The sequence below is a fragment of the Oncorhynchus keta genome, chromosome 35 (assembly GCF_023373465.1).
Source record: "Oncorhynchus keta strain PuntledgeMale-10-30-2019 chromosome 35, Oket_V2, whole genome shotgun sequence".
Classification (NCBI taxonomy): domain Eukaryota; kingdom Metazoa; phylum Chordata; class Actinopteri; order Salmoniformes; family Salmonidae; genus Oncorhynchus; species Oncorhynchus keta.
The window spans coordinates 76,429,062-76,445,161 of record NC_068455.1 but is presented as its reverse complement, the minus strand read 5'-3'; the positions used below and the strand labels follow the sequence as shown (position 1 = coordinate 76,445,161).

General features: G+C 44.6%; 3 protein-coding genes across 30 annotated transcripts in view; 1 reads left to right on the top strand and 2 right to left on the bottom strand.

Moving 5' to 3' along the window:
- The window catches only part of brms1 (BRMS1 transcriptional repressor and anoikis regulator), a 32,444-nt gene extending 22,093 nt beyond the window's left edge, over window positions 1–10,351 (bottom strand). Inside the window, exons 1-4 of the mRNA XM_052497802.1 lie at window positions 10,020–10,351; window positions 8,598–8,810; window positions 7,966–8,056; window positions 1,093–1,220 (exon numbers count right to left, since the gene is read on the bottom strand). Of these exons, the coding sequence (XP_052353762.1) occupies window positions 1,093–1,220; window positions 7,966–8,056; window positions 8,598–8,808 (430 nt within the window). The 5' untranslated portion in view covers window positions 8,809–8,810; window positions 10,020–10,351. The remainder of the gene's footprint in view (window positions 1–1,092; window positions 1,221–7,965; window positions 8,057–8,597; window positions 8,811–10,019) is intronic.
- Window positions 10,352–13,196: 2,845 nt separating this feature from the next.
- Window positions 13,197–14,918, top strand: LOC127916263 (octapeptide-repeat protein T2-like). Of its 28 annotated transcripts, none has more exons than XM_052497792.1 (6): window positions 13,197–14,060; window positions 14,192–14,413; window positions 14,462–14,522; window positions 14,610–14,646; window positions 14,684–14,720; window positions 14,769–14,917. In XM_052497792.1, exons 1-6 carry the CDS (start codon window positions 13,209–13,211, stop codon window positions 14,832–14,834), a joined length of 1,275 nt encoding a protein of 424 aa, XP_052353752.1. In that variant the 5' UTR covers window positions 13,197–13,208; the 3' UTR covers window positions 14,835–14,917. The 28 variants fall into 28 exon arrangements, 27 of the variants coding, with proteins under 27 accessions (XP_052353752.1, XP_052353745.1, XP_052353748.1 ...); XM_052497785.1 differs by having other exon boundaries at window positions 14,462–14,546; XM_052497788.1 differs by having other exon boundaries at window positions 14,610–14,696; window positions 14,769–14,918.
- A 553-nt stretch (window positions 14,919–15,471) lies between these two features.
- LOC127916240 (protein phosphatase 1 regulatory subunit 14B-like) overlaps window positions 15,472–16,100 on the bottom strand; it is a 46,493-nt gene continuing 45,864 nt past the window's right edge. The window contains exon 3 of the mRNA XM_052497773.1: window positions 15,472–15,963. Within this exon, the coding sequence (XP_052353733.1) occupies window positions 15,895–15,963 (69 nt within the window). The 3' untranslated portion in view covers window positions 15,472–15,894. The remainder of the gene's footprint in view (window positions 15,964–16,100) is intronic.

Genomic DNA, 16,100 nt, shown 5'->3' with positions numbered 1-16,100 from the left:
TAGTAGTAGTAGTAGTAGTAGTAGTAGTTACCTGCCACCTGGGTACGTAGCGTTGTGTTGTAGTAGTAGTAGTAGTAGTAGTAGTAGTAGTAGTAGTAGTTACCTGCCACCTGGGTACGTAGCGTTGTGTTGTAGTAGTAGTAGTAGTAGTAGTAGTAGTAGTAGTAGTAGTAGTAGTAGTAGTAGTAGTAGTAGTAGTTACCTGCCACCTGGGTGCGTAGCGTTGTGTTGTAGTAGTAGTAGTAGTAGTAGTAGTAGTAGTAGTGTAGTAGTTACCTGCCACCTGGGTGCGTAGCGTTGTGTTGTAGTAGTAGTAGTAGTAGTAGTAGTAGTAGTAGTAGTTACCTGCCACCTGGGTGCGTAGCATCATGTTGTGTTGTGTTGTAGTAGTAGTAGTAGTAGTAGTAGTAGTAGTAGTAGTAGTAGTAGTAGTAGTAGTAGTAGTAGTAGTAGTAGTAGTAGTAGTGTAGTAGTTACCTGCCACCTGGGTGCGTAGCGTTGTGTTGTAGTAGTAGTAGTAGTAGTAGTAGTAGTAGTAGTAGTTACCTGCCACCTGGGTGCGTAGCGTTGTGTTGTAGTAGTAGTAGTAGTAGTAGTAGTAGTAGTAGTTACCTGCCACCTGGGTGCGTAGCGTCATGTTGTGTTGTAGTAGTAGTAGTAGTAGTAGTTACCTGCCACCTGGGTGCGTAGCGTTGTGTTGTAGTAGTAGTAGTAGTAGTAGTAGTAGTAGTAGTAGTAGTGTAGTAGTTACCTGCCACCTGGGTGCGTAGCGTTGTGTTGTAGTAGTAGTAGTAGTAGTAGTAGTAGTAGTAGTAGTTACCTGCCACCTGGGTGCGTAGCGTTGTGTTGTAGTAGTAGTAGTAGTAGTAGTTACCTGCCACCTGGGTGCGTAGCGTTGTGTTGTAGTAGTAGTAGTAGTAGTAGTAGTAGTAGTAGTTACCTGCCACCTGGGTGCGTAGCGTCATGTTGTGTTGTAGTAGTAGTAGTAGTAGTAGTAGTAGTAGTAGTAGTAGTAGTAGTAGTTACCTGCCACCTGGGTGCGTAGTGTTGTGTTGTAGTAGTAGTAGTAGTAGTAGTAGTAGTAGTAGTTACCTGCCACCTGGGTGCGTAGCGTCATGTTGTGTTGTAGTGTTGCCAGCGGTTCTCTGTATTCTCCTGCTTTACCAGTCAACACCTCATCTAGCTTCACCTTAACCTGGTTCAACCGCTCACGAAACAACCTACACACACACACACACACACACACACACACACACACACACACACACACACACACACACACACACACACGATTGGTCAGTCAATCGATCAGTCTATATTCTGTGTAATATATTTAAGCAATAAGGCACGAGGGGGTGTGGTATATGGCCAATATACCACAGCTAAGGGCTGTTCTTATGAACGATGTAACGTGGAGGGCCTGGATACAGCCCAAATCCCCGAGGTGCCTTATTGCTATTATGAACTGGTTTCCAGCTTAATTAGAAGAGTCAAAATATATGTTTTGTCATACCCGTGGTATACGGTCTGATATATACCACAGCTGTCAGCCAATCAGCATTCAGGGCTTGAACCACCCAGTTTATAAAAGTACCACTGCTTTCAGCCAACCAACACTCTGGGTACGACAAAACATATATTTTGACTCTTCTAATTATGTTGGTAACGCTGGGTTTGTGATTTACGGCCAATATACCACGGCTCAGGGCTGTATCCAGGTACTCTGTGTTGCGTCGTGCCTAAGAACAGCCCTTAGCTGTGGTATATTGGCCATATACCACACACCCCTCGGGCAGTAAGGGCATTCTAGAGAGTGAATTATTTCCCTATAACACACTATGTTTGACTGTTAGAATTCAACGGCTATAGTTCATTTGTAATAAGTTTTGTTTGAGCTGTTTTTGAAAAAGCAAAAAGTCAACTTGGTCAGCTAAACTAGCAAGTCTGCTTGCTTGATTACCACGGTAACTACGGTAGCTTATCTAGTAAACCTGCTTGATTACCACGGTAACTACGGTAGCTTATCTAGTAAACTTTGATTGATTAGAACGGTAATTACTGTAGCCTATCTAGTAAACCTGCTTGATTACCACGGTAACTACTGTAGCTTATCTAGTAAACCTGCTTGATTACCACGGTAACTAATCTAGTAAACCTGCTTGATTACCACGGTAACTACTGTAGCTTATCTAGTAAACCTGCTTGATTACCACGGTAACTACTGTAGCTTATCTAGTAAACCTGCTTGATTACCACGGTAACTACTGTAGCTTATCTAGTAAACCTGCTTGATTACCACGGTAACTACTGTAGCTTATCTAGTAAACCTGCTTGATTACCACAGTAACTACTGTAGCTTATCTAGTAAACTTGCTTGATTACCACGGTAACTACTGTAGCTTATCTAGTAAACCTGCTTGATTACCACGGTAACTACTGTAGCCTATCTAGTAAACCTGCTTGATTACCACGGTAACTACTGTAGCTTATCTAGTAAACTTTGATTGATTAGAACGGTAATTACTGTAGCCTATCTAGTAAACCTGCTTGATTACCACGGTAACTACTGTAGCATATCTAGTAAACTTGCTTGATTACCACGGTAACTACTGTAGCTTATCTAGTAAACCTGCTTGATTACCACGGTAACTACTGTAGCTTATCTAGTAAACCTGCTTGATTACCATGGTAACTACTGTAGCATATCTAGTAAACCTGCTTGATTACCACGGTAACTACTGTAGCTTATCTAGTAAACCTGCTTGATTACCACGGTAACTACTGTAGCTTATCTAGTAAACCTGCTTGATTACCACGGTAACTACTGTAGCCTATCTAGTAAACCTGCTTGATTACCACGGTAACTACTGTAGCTTATCTAGTAAACTTTGATTGATTAGAACGGTAATTACTGTAGCCTATCTAGTAAACCTGCTTGATTACCACGGTAACTACTGTAGCATATCTAGTAAACTTGCTTGATTACCACGGTAACTACTGTAGCTTATCTAGTAAACCTGCTTGATTACCACGGTAACTACTGTAGCTTATCTAGTAAACCTGCTTGATTACCACGGTAACTACTGTAGCATATCTAGTAAACCTGCTTGATTACCACGGTAACTACTGTAGCTTATCTAGTAAACTTGCTTGATTACCACGGTAACTACTGTAGCTTATCTAGTAAACCTGCTTGATTACCATGGTAACTACTGTAGCATATCTAGTAAACCTGCTTGATTACCACGGTAACTACTGTAGCTTATCTAGTAAACCTGCTTGATTACCACGGTAACTACTGTAGCATATCTAGTAAACTTGCTTGATTACCACGGTAACTACTGTAGCTTATCTAGTAAACCTGCTTGATTACCACGGTAACTACTGTAGCTTATCTAGTAAACCTGCTTGATTACCATGGTAACTACTGTAGCATATCTAGTAAACTTGCTTGCCACTTCATTGGATGTTTAACACATTTCTACGTTTCTAGTAGCAAAATATGCAACTCCGTGGAGGGTTAGTTCCAAGTCTGCTTGCTTGATTACCACGGTAACTACTGTAGCTTATCTAGTAAACTTGCTTGATTACCATGGTAACTACTGTAGCTTATCTAGTAAACTTGCTTGATTACCACGGTAACTACTGTAGCATATCTAGTAAACTTGCTTGATTACCACGGTAACTACTGTAGCTTATCTAGTAAACCTGCTTGATTACCACGGTAACTACTGTAGCTTATCTAGTAAACTTACTTGATTACCACGGTAACTACTGTAGCTTATCTAGTAAACTTGCTTGATTACCACGGTAACTACTGTAGCTTATCTAGTAAACCTGCTTGATTACCACGGTAACTACTGTAGCTTATCTAGTAAACTTACTTGATTACCACGGTAACTACTGTAGCTTATCTAGTAAACTTGCTTGATTACCACGGTAACTACTGTAGCTTATCTAGTAAACTTGCTTGATTACCACGGTAACTACTGTAGCTTATCTAGTAAACCTGCTTGATTACCACGGTAACTACTGTAGCTTATCTAGTAAACCTGCTTGATTACCACGGTAACTACTGTAGCTTATCTAGTAAACTTGCTTGATTACCACGGTAACTACTGTAGCATATCTAGTAAACAGGCTTGATTACCACGGTAACTACTGTAGCTTATCTAGTAAACTTGCTTGATTACCACGGTAACTACTGTAGCTTATCTAGTAAACTTGCTTGATTACCACGGTAACTACTGTAGCATATCTAGTAAACTTGCTTGATTACCACGGTAACTACTGTAGCTTATCTAGTAAACTTGCTTGATTACCACGGTAACTACTGTAGCTTATCTAGTAAACTTGCTTGATTACCACGGTAACTACTGTAGCTTATCTAGTAAACTTGCTTGCCACTTCATTGGATGTTTAACACATTTCTACGTTTCTAGTAGCAAAATATGCAACTCCGTGGAGGGTTAGTTCCAAGTCTGCTTGCTTGATTACCACGGTAACTACTGTAGCTTATCTAGTAAACTTGCTTGATTACCATGGTAACTACTGTAGCTTATCTAGTAAACTTGCTTGATTACCACGGTAACTACTGTAGCATATCTAGTAAACTTGCTTGATTACCACGGTAACTACTGTAGCATATCTAGTAAACCTGCTTGATTACCACGGTAACTACTGTAGCATATCTAGTAAACCCGCTTGATTACCACGGTAACTACTGTAGCATATCTAGTAAACTTGCTTGATTACCACGGTAACTACTGTAGCTTATCTAGTAAACCTGCTTGATTACCACGGTAACTACTGTAGCTTATCTAGTAAACCTGCTTGATTACCACGGTAACTACTGTAGCTTATCTAGTAAACTTGCTTGATTACCACGGTAACTACTGTAGCTTATCTAGTAAACTTGCTTGATTACCATGGTAACTACTGTAGCTTATCTAGTAAACTTGCTTGATTACCACGGTAACTACTGTAGCTTATCTAGTAAACCTGCTTGATTACCACGGTAACTACTGTAGCTTATCTAGTAAACTTGCTTGATTACCACGGTAACTACTGTAGCTTATCTAGTAAACCTGCTTGATTACCACGGTAACTACTGTAGCTTATCTAGTAAACTTGCTTGATTACCACGGTAACTACTGTAGCTTATCTAGTAAACCTGCTTGATTACCACGGTAACTACTGTATCTTATCTAGTAAACTTGCTTGATTACCACGGTAACTACTGTATCTTATCTAGTAAACCTGCTTGATTACCACGGTAACTACTGTAGCTTATCTAGTAAACCTGCTTGATTACCACGGTAACTACTGTATCTTATCTAGTAAACCTGCTTGATTACCACGGTAACTACTGTAGCTTATCTAGTAAACCTGCTTGATTACCACGGTAACTACTGTAGCTTATCTAGTAAACCTGCTTGATTACCACGGTAACTACTGTAGCTTATCTAGTAAACCTGCTTGATTACCACGGTAACTACTGTAGCTTATCTAGTAAACCTGCTTGATTACCACGGTAACTACTGTAGCTTATCTAGTAAACCTGCTTGATTACCACGGTAACTACTGTAGCTTATCTAGTAAACCTGCTTGATTACCACGGTAACTACTGTAGCTTATCTAGTAAACCTGCTTGATTACCATGGTAACTACTGTAGCTTATCTAGTAAACTTGCTTGATTACCACGGTAACTACTGCAGCTTATCTAGTAAACCTGCTTGATTACCACGGTAACTACTGTAGCTTATCTAGTAAACCTGCTTGATTACCACGGTAACTACTGTAGCTTATCTAGTAAACCTGCTTGATTACCATGGTAACTACTGTAGCTTATCTAGTAAACCTGCTTGATTACCACGGTAACTACTGTAGCTTATCTAGTAAACCTGCTTGATTACCACGGTAACTACTGTAGCTTATCTAGTAAACCTGCTTGATTACCACGGTAACTACTGTAGCTTATCTAGTAAACCTGCTTGATTACCACGGTAACTACTGTAGCTTATCTAGTAAACCTGCTTGATTACCACGGTAACTACTGTAGCTTATCTAGTAAACTTGCTTGATTACCACGGTAACTACTGTAGCTTATCTAGTAAACCTGCTTGATTACCACGGTAACTACTGTAGCTTATCTAGTAAACCTGCTTGATTACCACGGTAACTACTGTAGCTTATCTAGTAAACCTGCTTGATTACCACGGTAACTACTGTAGCTTATCTAGTAAACCTGCTTGATTACCACGGTAACTACTGTAGCTTATCTAGTAAACCTGCTTGATTACCACGGTAACTACTGTAGCTTATCTAGTAAACCTGCTTGATTACCACGGTAACTACTGTAGCTTATCTAGTAAACCTGCTTGATTACCACGGTAACTACTGTAGCTTATCTAGTAAACCTGCTTGATTACCACGGTAACTACTGTAGCTTATCTAGTAAACCTGCTTGATTACCACGGTAACTACTGTAGCTTATCTAGTAAACCTGCTTGATTACCACGGTAACTACTGTAGCTTATCTAGTAAACCTGCTTGATTACCACGGTAACTACTGTAGCTTATCTAGTAAACCTGCTTGATTACCACGGTAACTACTGTAGCTTATCTAGTAAACCTGCTTGATTACCACGGTAACTACTGTAGCTTATCTAGTAAACCTGCTTGATTACCACGGTAACTACTGTAGCTTATCTAGTAAACCTGCTTGATTACCACGGTAACTACTGTAGCTTATCTAGTAAACCTGCTTGATTACCACGGTAACTACTGTAGCTTATCTAGTAAACCTGCTTGATTACCACGGTAACTACTGTAGCTTATCTAGTAAACCTGCTTGATTACCACGGTAACTACTGTAGCTTATCTAGTAAACCTGCTTGATTATTATTATTATTATTATTTTCCTTAAAACGCATAGCCACTTGTTGATTATCCCTCAAGATCAACCGATTAATCTGTCAATCAATCAACCGATTAATCTGTCAATCAATCAACCGATTAATCTGTCAATCAATCAACCTATTAATCTGTCAATCAATCAACCTATTAATCTGTCAATCAATCAACCTATTAATCTGTCAATCAATCAACCGATGATTAATCTGTCAATCAATCAACCAATTAATCTGTCAATCAATCAACTGATTAATCTGTCAATCAATCAACCAATTAATCTGTCAATCAATCAACCGATGATTAATCTGTCAATCAATCAACCTATTAATCTGTCAATCAATCAACCAATTAATCTGTCAATCAATCAACCGATTAATCTGTCAATCAATCAACCGATTAATCTGTCAATCAATCAACCGATTAATCTGTCAATCAATCAACCGATTAATCTGTCAATCAATCAACCGATTAATCTGTCAATCAATCAACCGATTAATCTGTCAATCAATCAACCGATTAATCTGTCAATCAATCAACCGATTAATCTGTCAATCAATCAACCGATTAATCTGTCAATCAATCAACCAATTAATCTGTCAATCAATCAACCGATTAATCTGTCAATCAATCAACCGATTAATCTGTCAATCAATCAACCGATTAATCTGTCAATCAATCAACCTATTAATCTGTCAATCAATCAACCTATTAATCTGTCAATCAATCAACCGATGATTAATCTGTCAATCAATCAACCAATTAATCTGTCAATCAATCAACCGATTAATCTGTCAATCAATCAACCGATTAATCTGTCAATCAATCAACCGATTAATCTGTCAATCAATCAACCGATTAATCTGTCAATCAATCAACCGATTAATCTGTCAATCAATCAACCGATTAATCTGTCAGTCAATCAACCGATTAATCTGTCAGTCAATCAACCAATTAATCTGTCAATCAATCAACCAATTAATCTGTCAGTCAATCAACAGATTAATCTGTCAGTCAATCAACAGATTAATCAATCCATCAATGAGACTTACTTGTCTTTCAGTTCCAGGAACTGTTTCTCTAGGTCTGACATCTCATCTAGGCACTCTCCTCTCCTCCTCTCACAGTCTTCATCATCCATCTCTAGAGAAAGAGAGACAGAGGGAGGGGGGAGATGGAGGGGGAAGGGAGAAGAGAGAGAGGGAGAGAGAGAGAGAGAGAGAGAGAGAGAGAGAGAGAGAGAGAGAGAGAGAGAGAGAGAGAGGGAGAGGGAGAGAGAGAGAGGGGAGAAAGAGAGAGAAAGAGTGTGGGAGCGAGAGAGTGGGAGATAGAGTGGGTGAGAGAAAGAGCAGGAAGAGAGAGAGAGAACAGGGAGAGAGAGAACAGGGAGAGAGAACAGGGAGAGAAAGAGAAAAAGAGAGAGCAGGGAGAGAAAGAGATAAAGAGAGAGCAGGGAGAGAAAGAGATAAAGAGAGAGCAGGGAGAGAAAGAGATAGAGAGAGAGCAGGAAGAGAGAGAGAGAGAGAGAGAGAACAGAGAGAGAGAGAGAGAGAGAGAGAACAGAGAGAGAGAGAGAGAGAGAACAGAGAGACTTCTAGTTGCTCTTCATGATGTCAGTAAAGTGTCAAAAAGGGAAAAAAAACAAAAAGAGAAAACTGTCCTCATCATTCAACAGTTATCTTACCTGAACTCTCCTCTTCCTCCTCTTCCTCCTCCTCGCTATCGTCCGAGTCGCTCTCCCTCTCCTCCGTACTTTCCTCCATGGTTTCCTCCTCCCCCTCTCTTCTCTCTCTCTCCCTCTCTTCCTCCATCTCTCCATTGGCCTCTGGTAGTTCACTCTCTCCCTCCACCTCCATCTCCTCCTGTGGTTCTCTGAGGGAGGGCTGGGCCGGCATCACTGAGAGAAGGAGAGGGGGAGATGGGGGGGGGGGGGGAAAGAAAGACGGAAACTAGGTTAGCACGCACAGTTAACTAGCTAGCCATTTCAAACCGGTTACACATGATATAATAATGACACTTTTAGCCAGGTTATGAGGCTATAAAGTGTGTGTTTACATTTACATTGTTTCATAACAATGGAGAGAAAAACTATATATTTTGGGTTCTGATTATGGGGTATGACAGCTGAACAAAGCTCATGGGGGATTTTTCAGTTATACTCTTCAATAATCAATTGGTATTTTCATTCATTTATTATATTAATTCATATATAAGTCCAAAAATGTGTGTAGCAACTAACGATTCTAGTTTGAACTATTATAACATACTTATAACCTATATAGGCCTAACATAGTAACCTATTTACAATATAGGCCCAATGTATGCATTTTATACACAAATATTAATTACACCCTATCATCAACAAAATCCTCATAACCATTAGTATTCTTAGCAACATTATCCTCCATCTTCTAGGCTTTTTTTGGATAGAAATATAGCATTATAGAAATATAGCATTATAGAAATATAGCCTACTTACAGTCATTTTACCGGTATGTCAACAACAACAAAAGTAGGCTAGCGGCGGGCCGGTGGCGCAGTGGTCATCCGAGAGACTACACCGGATGGTCCTTCCAACTCGAGAGCTACCGTATGGCTTCCGTGATGTCGCCTGTCCCGAGATCATACTGTAGGAATTGTTCCCGAGGCGGCGGCCTTTCGCGACCACACGAATACAAAAATATGACCGAATATTGCATTGGAAATCGTTTTATTTTGCTATCCAAACGGACAACCTGGATTGATCATCTATTTGCTTTTGAGACAGTAAATGTATGCGAGATCACTCTGCCCGTCTGCGACAGAGGTGGTAGCTGTTACATTGTAGCCATATCGAGCGTAGTGTTATCATTTCGCATACGAAGTAAAGCAGCCTAAATGTTTCCCCGAGACTTTCACAGCACTGCTGTGTGTATGATGCAAAATATGACATCGTATTGACGGAGGAATAGAGGGTTGTTTCGGACGCCAATGTGCTGTTCTAGCGCGGATTATGAAGAAGAGGTAGACAGAGACAGGCAGATGATCAACTAGGCTGTAGACCAAATAACAAACGGGAGTAAAATACGAAAATGCAGCATAAATAACAGAAAAATCGCTCACTTACCTTTTACGGTTTGTATCTTCTATACTCCAATACTATGAAGTACAGGTATATCATTAAAATATTCAAACTAGGCTACTTCCTTTAGTTGCAGTTCAGTTCTACTGCTACTTTTGCCGGACTCTAAAATTCTAGTCTAGCCAATCAATGCAGAGCTCTAATACCTGCTTAGCCAATAGAAACCAACCTGCGAGATATTACTGTACTGTCCTAACCAATCAGAGGCCGAACTGAGATCTCGACAACCAATGGGTTCATTTAAAAAAAAAAATGTTTATCGAAGCAGTGGAAATTCAACCTGTCGTCACAAATGTGTGTTTTCAAGGATTTCTGTATATTTCTGCATAAACACCAGTGGAGGCTGCTGAGGGGAGGATGACTCATAATAATGGCTGGAATTGAGTAAATGGAATGGTCAAAACCCTGGCGAGGATGATGAGCACGCAGATGAGCTTCCCTGAGACGGATTCTGACAGTTTGTGCAGAAATTCTTTGGATGTGCAAACCCTCAGTTTCATCAGCTGGTCTCAGATGATCCCTCAGGTGAAGAAGCCAGACGTGGAGGTCCTGGGCTGGCGTGGTTACACGTGGTCTACGGTTATGAAGCCGATTGTACGTACTGACAAATTATCTAAGACGACATTGGAGGCGGCTTATGGTAGAGAAATGAACATTCAATTACACTCACCCTCAATAGTTGAGTCATCTGTGGTATTGTGTTGTGACAACATTTGCACATTTTAGACTTTTATTGACGCCAGCAAGAAGCTGTTTAACCACACCTGTCAAGTGGATGGATTATCTTGGCGAAAGAGAGAGAAATACTCACCAACAGGGGATGTAAACAAATTTGTGGACAAGATTTGAGAGAAATAAGCTTTTTTTGTGATTTTATATTTCAGTTCATGAAACATGGGACCAACACTTTTACATGTTTGATTCAGTGTACAGCACATTATAAATGTGAGATGGACTCATTATTAGGCGTGGATTACAGGCCGACGATGACGATGACGATGATGGAGATCCGGAGCGCTGAAGAGGAAGATGCCACTACAGGCCCATTATATTCTATTGTCATTTACAGGGGACTTTGTCCCGGGAAAAAAAAACGAAAACAAGCTACTTGAGATTTTGTTTTTTTTAAACACCCCCACCCCCTGACAAACAACCTGCAGGTGTTGTTAGAACCATTTCCAGTGTCATGCTGTGTTGTCATCACACACACACACACACATGTATTAACATGTCTTTTTTTTTTATTAAAGTTGCATAAAAGTGTAACAGCATTTTGTGGTAAAACATCAAACTCCGTCACTACATTTCTGTTCTTCAGTTTCTTTCTTTTCTTTCGTATTAAAACACTTCTAAAACTGCATTTCAATATTCAAAGTTGTCGCACAGTAGAAAAAAATGTCTGACACCCAAAAACAGTCTATCAGGGGCCCTTCTCAATGGCACCCTATGCCCTATATAGTGCACTACTTTAGACCAGGGTTGGCACCCTATTTCCTATATAGTGCACTACTTTAGACCAGGGTTGGTACCCTATTCCCTATATAGTGCACTACTTTAGACCAGGGTTGGCCCCCTATTCCCTATATAGTGCACTACTTTAGACCAGGGCTGGCACCCTATTCCCTATATAGGGAATAGGGTGCCATTTGGGATGAGCCCCAGGTATCATAATAGTACACACAGTAATAATTGACCTAGAACAGATATTCACATCTAAACAACTTAACGAGGTGTAGATGACCTCTAGATGACCTTTTTCCTAAACAACCACAGGATCATCCTTTACAAAAAAGAGGATGAGTCAAAGAGAAAAACATTATTATTATATTTTTTAAATTGTTGTTAAAAATGGACGTCTCCTTTTATTTGGTTTGTAACTTCAATATAGAGCTAAAGGCAACGTCAGTTATTAAACAACAGATGGAAGGATGGAAGGAGAGAGCTGGATGACGAAGGAGGGTGGGAAGGAGGGAGAGAGGGATGGAGGGTGGGAAGGAGGGAGAGAGGGATGGATGGAGGGTGGGAAGAAGGGAGAGAGGGATGGAGGGTGGGAAGGAGGGAGAGAGGGATGGATGGAGGGTGGGAAGGAGGGAGCTGGATGACGAAGGAGGGTGGGAAGGAGGGAGAGAGGGATGGAGGGTGGGAAGGAGGGAGAGAGGGATGGATGGAGGGTGGGAAGGAGGGAGAGAGGGATGGAGGGTGGGAAGGAGGGAGAGAGGGATGGATGGAGGGTGGGAAGGAGGGAGCTGGATGACGAAGGAGGGTGGGAAGGAGGGAGAGAGGGATGGATGGAGGGTGGGAAGGAGGGAGAGAGGGATGGATGGAGGGTGGGAAGGAGGGAGAGAGGGATGGATGGAGGGTGGGAAGGAGGGAGAGAGGGATGGAGGGTGGGTGGGAAGAAGGGGAGAGAGGGATGGAGGGTGGGAAGGAGGGAGAGAGGGATGGATGGAGGGTGGGAAGGAGGAGAGAGAGGGATGGAGGGTGGGAAGAAGGGAGAGAGGGATGGAGGGTGGGAAGGAGGGAGAGAGGGATGGATGGAGGGTGGGAAGGAGGGAGAGAGGGATGGAGGGTGGGAAGGAGGGAGAGAGGGATGGATGGAGGGTGGGAAGGAGGGAGAGAGGGATGGAGGGTGGGAAGGAGGGAGAGAGGGATGGATGGAGGGTGGGAAGGAGGGAGAGAGGGAGAGAGGGATGGATGGAGGGTGGGAAGGAGGGAGAGAGGGATGGATGGAGGGTGGGAAGGAGGGAGAGAGGGATGGATGGAGGGTGGGAAGGAGGGAGAGAGGGATGGATGGAGGGTGGGAAGGAGGGAGAGAGGGATGGATGGAGGGTGGGAAGGAGGGAGAGAGGGATGGAGGGTGGGTGGGAAGAAGGGAGAGAGGGATGGAGGGTGGGAAGGAGGGAGAGAGGGATGGATGGAGGGTGGGAAGGAGGGGAGAGAGGGATGGAGGGTGGGAAGAAGGGAGAGAGGGATGGAGGGGTGGGAAGGAGGGAGAGAGGGATGGATGGAGGGTGGGAAGGAGGGAGAGAGGGATGGAGGGTGGGAAGGAGGGAGGAGGGAGGGTGGGAAGGAGGGAGAGAGGGATGGATGGAGGGTGGGAAGGAGGGAGAGAGGGATGGAGGGTGGGAAGGAGGAGAGAGGGATGGATGGAGGGTGGGAAGGAGGGAGAGAGGGATGGAGGGAGAGAGGGATGGATGGAGGGTGGGAAGGAGGGAGAGAGGGATGGAGGGTGGGAAGAAGGGAGAGAGGGATGGAGGGTGGGAAGGAGGGAGAGAGGGATGGATGGAGGGTGGGAAGGAGGGAGAGAGGGATGGAGGGTGGGAAGGAGGGAGAGAGGGATGGATGGAGGGTGGGAAGGAGGGAGAGAGGGATGGATGGAGGGTGGGAAGGAGGGAGAGAGGGATGGAGGGTGGGAAGGAGGGAGAGAGGGATGGATGGAGGGTGGGAAGGAGGGAGAGAGGGATGGAGGGTGGGAAGGAGGAGAGAGGGATGGATGGAGGGTGGGAAGGAGGGAGAGAGGGATGGATGGTGGGAAGGAGGGAGAGAGGGATGGAGGGTGGGAAGGAGGGAGAGAGGGATGGATGGAGGGATGGAAGGAGAGAGCTGGATGACGAAGGAGGGTGGGAAGGAGGGAGAGAGGGATGGAGGGTGGGAAGGAGGGAGAGAGGGATGGATGGAGGGAGAGAGGGATGGATGGAGAGAGGGATGGATGGAGGGTGGGAAGGAGGGAGAGAGGGATGGATGGAGGGTGGGAAGGAGGGAGAGAGGGATGGATGGAGGGTGGGAAGGAGGGAGAGAGGGATGGATGGAGGGTGGGAAGAAGGGAGAGAGGGATGGAGGGTGGGAAGAAGGGAGAGAGGGATGGAGGGTGGGAAGGAGGGAGAGAGGGAGGGTGGGAAGGACAGAGGGAGGGAGAGGGAGGGAGAGAGAGATGGAGGGTGGGAAGGAGGGAGAGAGGGATGGAGGGTGGGAAGGAGGGAGAGAGGGATGGAGGGTGGGAAGGAGGGAGGGAGAGAGGGATGGAGGGTGGGAAGGAGGGAGGGAGAGAGGGATGGAGGGTGGGAGGGAAGGAGGGAGAGAGGGATGGAGGGTGGGTGGGAAGGAGGGAGAGAGGGATGGAGGGTGGGAAGGAGGCGAGAGGGATGGAGGGTGGGTAGGAGGGAGGGAGAGAGGGATGGAGGGTGGGTGGGAAGGAGGGAGAGAGGGATGGAGGGTGGGAAGGAGGGAGAGAGGGATGGAGGGTGGCAAGGAGGCGAGAGGGATGGAGGGTGGGAAGAGTCATCTGTAGATTGCTGAAAGTAGAAAAGGGAAGGAGACAGAGGAAGGAGATAGAGAAAGGAGTCAGAGGAAGGAGTCAGAGGAAGGATTCAGAGGAAGGAGTCAGAGGAAGGAGAGAGGAAGGAGTCAGAGGAAGGAGTCAGAGGAAGGAGAGAGGAAGGAGAGAGGAAGGAGTCAGAGGAAGGAGTCAGAGGAAGGAGAGAGGAAGGAGTCAGAGGAAGGAGAGAGGAAGGAGTCAGAGGAAGGAGTCAGAGGAAGGAGTCAGAGGAAGGATTCAGAGGAAGGAGTCAGAGGAAGGAGAGAGGAAGGAGTCAGAGGAAGGAGAGAGGAAGGAGTCAGAGGAAGGAGTCAGAGGAAGGAGTCAGAGGAAGGAGAGAGGAAGGAGTCAGAGGAAGGAGAGAGGAAGGAGTCAGAGGAAGGAGTCAGAGGAAGGAGAGAGGAAGGAGTCAGAGGAAGGAGAGAGGAAGGAGTCAGAGGAAGGAGAGAGGAAGGAAGGGCAAAAGAGAGACATGGGGTGAGTGAGAGAGCTGCATGTTTGGCAACAATAAGGCCTTGTGAGGCAGCCAAGCCAGGAAGAGTAAGACCTCTGATTCTCTCTCTTTTTCTCCATTTATCTCTCTCTCAATGATTATACCCCATCCGCCACCACCACCTCTTTCCCGTGTGTGTGTTGACGAGAGGGCGCCAGTGTGTGTTTATGTGTGTGGACCAGTGTTCACATCTGTGTGAGCGTGTGAAGGAACAGCAGCTGTGGTCTGTGTTTCTGCTGTTCCCTGTGTGTGTGTGTGTGTGTGTGTGTGTGTGTGTGTGTGTGTGTGTGTGTGTGTGTGTGTGTGTGTGTGTGTGTGTGTGTGTGTGTGTGTGTATTTGGATGAACACATTCAGACACATTTTCCCTACCCAGTGCCCCCCTCCCTCCCTCCCTCCCCCCCCCCTCCCCCCCCCCCTCCCTCCCTCCCTCCCCTCCCTCCCTCCCTCCCTCCCCTCCCCCTCCGTCCCTCCCCTCCCTCCCTCCCCTCCCTCCCCTCCCCTCCCTCCTCCCTCCCTCCCTCCCTCCCTCCCTCCGTCCCCTCCCTCCCCTCCCTCCCTCCCTCCCTCCCCCTCCCCCCTCCGTCCCCCTCCCTCCCTCCGTCCCTCCCTCCCTCCCTCCCCTCCCTCCCTCCCCTACTTGGCTACTAAAACTCAGAATATATCCTGGGCTTGGCTTACAGCATCATTATAGTATATATATATATCATTATAGTATATATATATCATTATAGTATACTATATTCACTCATTAACATGAGAAATATGACCGATCATTTGATTATTTAACAACAATACAAAAAAACAAAACAAAAAATCGAAATAAATGTAAACTAAATAAAGCATTAAAATAAAATAAAAATCACAGGATATAACATCATACACCCTGCTTGGATCTGATTGGCTGCTTCAATCACCTATCTTACTCCTCTTTTTCTCCTCTATCTCTGAGGAAGCCGAGCTCCTGTTTCTTGGGGTGAGGTTGGAGTGAGAGAGGGAGGCGGGAGGAGAGAGGAGGCAGGGGGTGAGGAGGAGGGGTGACTCAGGGTTGAGGTTATTTCTTCTGGGGGGTGGTGAGTTTCTGCATGCCACGTATCTTATCCAGCAAACCAGACACAAAGTCCTACAGGGAGAGAAGAGGGACAAAACACACCATTAGAAACAACATCCTAGTGGGAGAGAAGAGGGACAAAACACACCATTAGACACAACCACCTACAGGGAGAGAAGAGGGACAAAACACACCATTAGACACAACCA